The 7,500-nt window shown below is 42.0% G+C and overlaps 1 protein-coding gene across 1 annotated transcript in view; it reads right to left on the minus strand.

Annotated features, from left to right (window-relative positions):
• The window catches only part of LOC138038494 (polyunsaturated fatty acid 5-lipoxygenase-like), a 14,523-nt gene that overhangs the window by 4,741 nt on the left and 2,282 nt on the right, over positions 1–7,500 (minus strand). The window contains exons 3-8 of the mRNA XM_068884373.1: positions 7,399–7,500; positions 6,345–6,679; positions 5,148–5,295; positions 3,515–3,823; positions 2,160–2,358; positions 112–274 (exon numbers count right to left, since the gene is read on the minus strand). The exon at positions 7,399–7,500 is cut by the window's right edge and continues 8 nt beyond it. Of these exons, the coding sequence (XP_068740474.1) occupies positions 112–274; positions 2,160–2,358; positions 3,515–3,823; positions 5,148–5,295; positions 6,345–6,679; positions 7,399–7,500 (1,256 nt within the window). The remainder of the gene's footprint in view (positions 1–111; positions 275–2,159; positions 2,359–3,514; positions 3,824–5,147; positions 5,296–6,344; positions 6,680–7,398) is intronic.

A 7,500-nucleotide genomic window follows, 5' to 3' on the forward strand; every position in this document is an offset into this window, starting at 1 on the left:
GAAATCTGCTCCAGAGAAATATATCCAACTTATTGTTTCGTCCGTTATTTTTCTCGCTGACATTTTCTTTTGCTTGATCTCTCTTTTATATTATTTCTTTCGCCAAATTACCTTGTTTTTTGCTTTGAAGTCGGTATCAGCCCACGTCAATGTCATATATGCGCGCACCAACAGGCTAACAGCACCAGTGTTGCCTATAGCAAACAATTGATGCATGTAGGCCTTGTCACCAACGAGTTTGGGAAAACCTATCTTGTTTGTCGGTATTAAGCCTCTGCAAGAAGTCGCATAATCAAAGTTAGACTAATACAAGTGATGACGGAGCAAGCATTTCTTCTAGGCACGTAAATTATAGGGGTGAGACACGAGGGCAATATATCGCTTATTCCCTTTCTCCAGACCCCAGTTGCCGTTTGCCGCAAACACGATGCTAATGGCGCTGTATAATGTAAATGATTCTAGTTGCAGATATTGAAGCAGTGAAAAGGAAGTCAAAAGAAGCTTAAAGCTTATGCGAGTGGGCCACTGCGCAACGCCATGGCAAGACAAGTTGCACGAAACACTGCGCAGTGTAACATACCCGGCAATGAGCAAAAACGTTGCGAGACAAGTTGCAGAAACCGTTAAGGAAAGTAAAATTTAGTTCTACTTTCTGGAAAGCTTCATGCAACGTTGCAACGAACTATTCAAGCATTGTGCAGTGCAACATCTGTCCTGAAACTTGTGTGGCAATGGCTTGCGTAGAGGCAGTGTGGGCGAGTGGCCGAGTGGTTAGGGCCCGTGCCTTGAGATTCGGAGATCCCGGGTTCAAGACCGCGTACTGACCACTCACTGAGTTTAAGGCCGTTTACACGACAGAAAAATTTGGGTCCGGACCCGTCAAAAAAGCGGCACGGACCCATAACTCTTGTAAAGAAACACTGGAGTTTCTACAGGACCATAGGCGCCTATGGCCCTGTAGAAACTCCAGCATTTCTTTGCAAACGTTATGGGTCCGTACCGCTTTTTTGACGGGTCCGGACCCAAATTTTTCTGTCGTGTAAACGGCCTTTTTGTATCAGGTAGTCCATGGTTCAATTTCCTGGCGCAATTGTAAATTAACCGACTAGTTTGCCTCCCGCCAGTTGAGATTCTTAACAACTGTATATGTTCAATGCTCGGAGATATTAATTACTAGCTACTCTGAAATCCGAGGGTGAACAAAGTGATTATTATTATTAGTATAAATACACAGGTGATTATACAAAATCGCGCGCTCTCATTGGCTCGCTATCTCGGATTATCAGCCGATAATCACCTCGACGGACAAAATGGCTGCCAGTAGTCGTTTTGCCACTGAAAGTGAAGATGATTTCGCGTTGAAATGTTTTTTTTTCTCTTTTTTGAAATAATCACCTGTGTATTTATACTAAAACAATTATTCGCCTCAGGTTCAGTGATTATCGGTGAATATCCACCGATAATCACTTCGCCTTCGGCGAATAATTGTTAATTATCAGTCATTGATGTTCCTTTAACCCCATTTGATCATCGAAAACGAGACAAGTTGCAGGAAACGTTGCCAAGTGTAACACCCATCAAGCAACTTGTTTCGCAATGTGAAAACTCTTGTCGTAACAAAAGTGCGCGACAAGTTGCACGAAAAGCAGCGCCTTAAATCTCTCTTTAAATTCCCAAACTTTTGGGATGAGCAATAATGATGCATATGGCGAAACTTAAATTGTACAATGGGTATGAGACTTTCAACTCTAGCTATAAAATTTTATCTTCTGTTGCTAGTTATTTTATTACGGATTGGACACTTGAGCAATTTTTGGGCAGCCGACTGCGGCGTGATGAACTTTTGACCAAGAGGCCTCCAGCCCTCACGCTTATCCCGGAAATATTACACTAAAGAAATTGCGTCCCAACTATGACCTGGGTAAATTGCTTGGCGCATTGACTAATTTTATCATTGCATAATGCCGTACATTTTGTGGTTCCACGCATAAAAACAATGGATGTTCAGTTCAATAATGCACGGCACAGTCCCAAGAATAAATAACTTGCATTGTTTTTGTGCAAACCCCCACCCCTCCCCCCCAAAAAACTAAATGCATTGTGGGGGTAGTGAAGAGAGTCAATTGTCTCCCACCAATGTGTCTCGACCCTTGACCTACCTGCAGTGGAACTTCATTAGCTGATGAAGTGGATGCAGTTTTGATACGTGCCTCAGAAAGCACACACAAAATGGTTCCATCAAGAGATGAGTCCGAAGTAGATGTTCAACCATTTCCACATAAGCAAAATCCGTAACCTGGAAGCTTTCTTTCGCAAGAACCCACAGGTCACCGTCATCGGGAGAGTAGACTTGGGAGCCTGTGGTATAGGTAGAATGAAAAAATATATATTCTGGGGTTACCACATGCACTGGCTGCAAACATGAAACCCGCGAAAATGTTTTGTTTTGATAAAAATGATTGTCATGGATCACTGTTGGCAACATTTAAGCGTAACCATGAAAGGATTGAACCATGCAAATCATTCATGCTCTGAGAGAGTATCTCCTAATGATGCTGTCCTGTAATCAACCCCACTTTCCTTTTTGCGCTTTATTGTATGATGAGAGGGATGGATTGGTACGAGGCAGGTTCTACGACATGAAAAAAAAAACACCTCACACTGCACAGTCGTTTTAACTGTTGCAAATCCGTTACAGAATTTTAAGATTCTAACCCGATACTTGGTCCTATCCTATTCGTTTCCAACAGAGCATAATTGCTGGGGTGTGTGCTGATATTAATGCATATCACGATTTTCAAAGCTAAGTTTTTGTATTCGGTTTTCCTTTGTTTGTTTGTTTTTTTGTGCAGTAGCGAAATGCGTTGAAGGAACTGAGTTTTCGAATTTTCTCCTGTAGGAGACTCCCCTGTTTATAAACAATTCTTTTGTTGTTTAAATTTTGCCAACCACAGAACAAAAGAATCCTTTGTTTAGACAGCCAATAGATCTCTGCTTGGAACTGACATAGGTGGAAATGAGTGACGTAACGGTGAGCATCGTTATTGCATTTGCATTGAATGAAATGAATTTATGTGTATGCATTTGGAGAGCGGGCTGTAGACGAAAGAGAAAGTGGTCCTCTCACTTCAATATCTTAACAGTCTAAGCAAATCTCTCTTACAGACACCAGGAAAAATTCAGGGCGCTTCAATAGCATTCGAACCCATCATGGCTTCCCATGCAGGGGTCATGGGCTCGAATGCCGTTAAAGCAGCCTAATCGTTTAGGTTCCTATGAGAGAAAATTGCTTGAATTGTCCACATAACTTCGAGGATCACTTCTATCTTTATGCATTTGCATTCTCGGAAATTATCCGAGTTGCTCATAAAAAGAGTTGAATTCACGACGTAACGATTACTATAGTTTAGCTGCTCTGCAAATTTTAAAAGCCGCTTTTAATAATTTTTGTGCTTTTATCGCCTGACACTGCTAACTCATCCTGTGCAAAGCCATCAACTATCGATCAACTAACCTGGGGTATAATCAAGCTGAATTGCAACTGGTCTCAACTGCGCAGGCGCACCCTTGTGTCCTGGGCGCGACGCAAACAGAGCGATAGGAGACATCGACGGCCACATTTTCCGAGTAGGCCTGGGTTCTGTGATGTCGGGAACGGTGGAAAGATTGTCGAAGAGTGGAAACTGAGCAACAAAAACGGAGCCTTGTTTAATGGCGTCTTCTAGCTTGATTTTCTTCGCCATTGAGTTACCAACAGCTCGGTCCCAGTCGTAATTTGGGTTCAAGCGTTGCTGGAGTTCGGACCATCCGACACCGATAGAGCCTGCGAGAAGAACGATTGCATAAGTAACATTATATATATATTTAGCCAAGCCTAAAAGCGGAACTCCCAGGTTATTTATTCTTTCAATAAGTTAACCTGACTTGAGCCCGCGATCCAATCGAAACTCAAACCTGATCAACGGTCAACTTGAAAAAACAGCTGACCTCCATGAGCTCAAACCCTGAGCCCGAGCTATGCTCACGTGATACTGGTCAGTGGATACCTTGTTTTGGCAGGTGTCAATTGCTCATAACATGGAGACGCACGCTGTAAAGTAGCCGCCATGTTGGGCACAAGTATTGATTACTGGAGCCCGCGATATGGTCATGTGATACTGGTCACATTGGCATACATGGAGGCGTGGACGTACGATCGTTTTGGGTTACCATATTTTCTTACCAATGGTGTTCCTAAAACTGCAAAAAAAGCTGCACTTGCATCAGCCTCATAACACGCATGCATAGAGCTTATACATTAGAAAAATTGCATCAAGGAGTAAACTGCTGTTGCAGTTTCGTAATTTTTTTTCGGAGCTTTCTGATTGGCTGAAACAAAGGGCGTTTTTCATTAATTTTGGAAAATTACGTTCATGTAGTTTTTTTTAGCAGGGGTGGTTTCATTCCTTTGGCGTTGCTGTAAAAAAATTATATTTCATTCAGCTGATTGGTGCTTTTTACAGTTCATTGACGCAAACTGAACGCTGAAATGGCTTCCTACGAAATTGTTCAACAGCCCTGGACGGACCATGGGTGACTGCACCACGGACGTTCGCATTGTTGTTGTTTTCCTTCGAGAGGGCTTCTTGCATTTGAATAGGGCTTCTCCTCTCCCTATGGCCTGGGACTGAGATTGTGCAATCCCGCAAAAGTCGGCTCGCAAAAGGGCATGTAGAGTTGGAAAGTAGCTAAGTAAAGTGAAAAAGGGGTATTTCTTTCTACCTTTAAGTTCTTTTTTGCACTCTCCAGCGGTACACACTATCGCTTCCTATACAAGCAGTAGCGTTGAGACGCGGACAAAAGAGAGAGGCTTCACTTGCCACCTTCTCTACCTCGAAGCCCAGGTCTGATGGATTGAATTCGAATTTCATTGGTTTTCTGCGCTGTTCATGATATTCGTACGTCCCATTATATTTGCAAACGATGCAGGCTAAATATTAACGCTCAAACAGTAACCGGTAAATAAGCAAAATATCTGCACCCATTAAGGTCAAACCATTGAATACAATTCAAGGCATAGCCGTTAAAACATGTAACGATACACTCGCGTATTTTTGTAGTGAAACAACAAAAGACTGGAATAATATATTCAAATAAACCACACTTACCTTGATCGACAGTAACTTTCATTAGCGCCATGGGATTGAGGCCAGCCAATCGTTGTTCAGCAAATACGCGGTCGTCACGCCAGGTTACATTGTTCACTACGTCTTTGAAGAGTTCCTCTTGCGAAGGAAAGCGGAAAAATGGATGAAGCTAAGAAAAAAATCGATGAAAAAAGAAAGCGTTAAATGAAAAAAAAACGACTAACCCTGAGCATCAGCCAGGAATCCAGACTAGGAGAGTACAACTTCACTGTATTTGTGGAACGGTGTTTTTGCAGACCGTTTTAAAAGATCTTTATATTGCAAAGCAGGTTGTGACGTTAAATGCAAAATAGACCCATGCCTCTTTCAGCTCGGTCGTACGTAACCTTTTGGCACACAAAAAGTGAAATTTCGAGGGAAAAGTGGTAAAATATGTTTGTTGAAACTGAAGGTTAAGTGCATTTCAAAAATGATAGCAAAGAAAAAATTCAGAAGAATGAGTAACTTAAAATAACGCCACACGGCTGACATTCCTTATACACTTAACAACCCGTTTAGGATTTCAAATTTAAAAAGTATTTTAACGAAGGCACTTATCCCGATCATCACCTCCTCTTCAATGAATAATTATTAATGAGTCATTTGCACGAGCTCGCTACGAAAAACGCCCCATGAAAACTTCCCGCAGCTATCTTATATCCTAAAGAGAAATTTGGGACTTCATCTTAGATCTGAGACGGCGACGTCATAATATATTCGAAGACGTTGTAGAGTTAGTTCTTTCAAATGCTCGGTCTTGCCGGTCCGATCTGTCAGATTTAAAGCGTCCTTAGCCAGGGAGCTTTAGCAACGACGACAGCAACGACAACGAGAACGTCGTAGTTAAATATGTGTTTTTGTAACCGCTTCTCGACTATTCCAAGCATTTTAACCGGGCAAGGGTGTAGCAAACCCTCAAGAACGAAACTAGTATGTACGGCGCTCAATTTACGGGAGAAAATGAAAATTATCCTCAAGGGCTGACGTTCTCCCTAAAACCTCAAATTTACTCATTTCACGCTGTTGTTTTGTTGACGACGGCAGAAAAATAGACAGAAATGAAAAGATGCACGTGCAGAGCGTGCGATGCTATTGTTTTTGCTCGCTAAATATGCAAATTTGTGACGTTTTCGTTGCCTGCGGCCGTCGTCGTTTCTCAAACTCCTTATCCTTGTTTACCCTTGCATTGTTCTGCTGCTGTTTCATAAAGAAGTGATAGACGTTCTCATAGTCTGAGATTTTCGAAAATTCCTCTTTGTGGCTCTTGGGGTAATTCTCGATAAGATGGAGGTTGAGGTTCAGCATGTATCCGTAAAGTTTCATCCATGGACCGGAGAAAGGATCCGACAGTGTGAGGTTGATTAAAAAATAAGGGTTGATGTCACTCATGGGAAAAGGGAGATTCCGCATGTGGCCCAACTTGTAGAGTGCGCGCTGTTTTTGCAGGTCTTTGCTTCTTTTCCCACGACAATGGGCTGGGGCGTTTTTAGGAATGGCTACGCGGCATGGCGCACCTGAAAAAAAAAAAAGGCAACAATTCGCCGTCCTTTAACTTAAAGACATAGGCAGGTACAGGCAATGAGTGAGCTAAAATCAAACAATTTTCTTTGATATTTAGTAAAACGCAAATTTGAGGTTTAAGGCAAACGGCAAAAGTCAAGCTGAAATTTGAGATTTGCCAAAAATTGAAGAAACTGTCTTCATTTAAGCTCATTTTCTTGCTGGTTATAACTACATAACAATCACAATAACAATAACAATTAACAATAACAATGAGCGTTTTAGAAGCAAAATTAAGTAAAGTGAAATAAATTAAGGGGCTTTCCATTTGACAGAACTGACGGGCCAGACCGAGCATTTGGAAGACTAACTCAACAACGCCTTCAAATTAACACTCTTCAAGGATGACATTTACTCCTTCAGAAGAATGCGAGGGATTATCATCCAAGTGTTCCTTTAAATTGTCGCATTTCTTCGCAACTGACGGGTCTGACCGGCTAGTTCTGACAATTAAAAGGAAAGCGCCCTTTAAAGTTAGTCAAAGAACTAGCCAAAAGTAATAGCCTGCTATCGATGATAATAATGTATGCAGGTTTGGAGATGACGTGTACACTGATAGGACAGGTTTGTAGTTGACTAGAGAATTAACCAAAAGAGTACTGGAAACTGTCTTCGAAATCGAAGTCAGATCCGTTAACTTTGCAAGCAATAACTAATCGTGAACTATACTTACGCTTCTTGCAGCCAACCCGAGGTACGTAACGAGTCCATCCCGGGCAACAGTCGTGTATGTTGTACGAAACAGCTTTGCGGAATGGATACCAGTGAATCGTCG

Source organism: Montipora capricornis, chromosome 2 (genome assembly GCF_036669925.1).
Source record: "Montipora capricornis isolate CH-2021 chromosome 2, ASM3666992v2, whole genome shotgun sequence".
Classification (NCBI taxonomy): Eukaryota; Metazoa; Cnidaria; class Anthozoa; order Scleractinia; family Acroporidae; genus Montipora; species Montipora capricornis.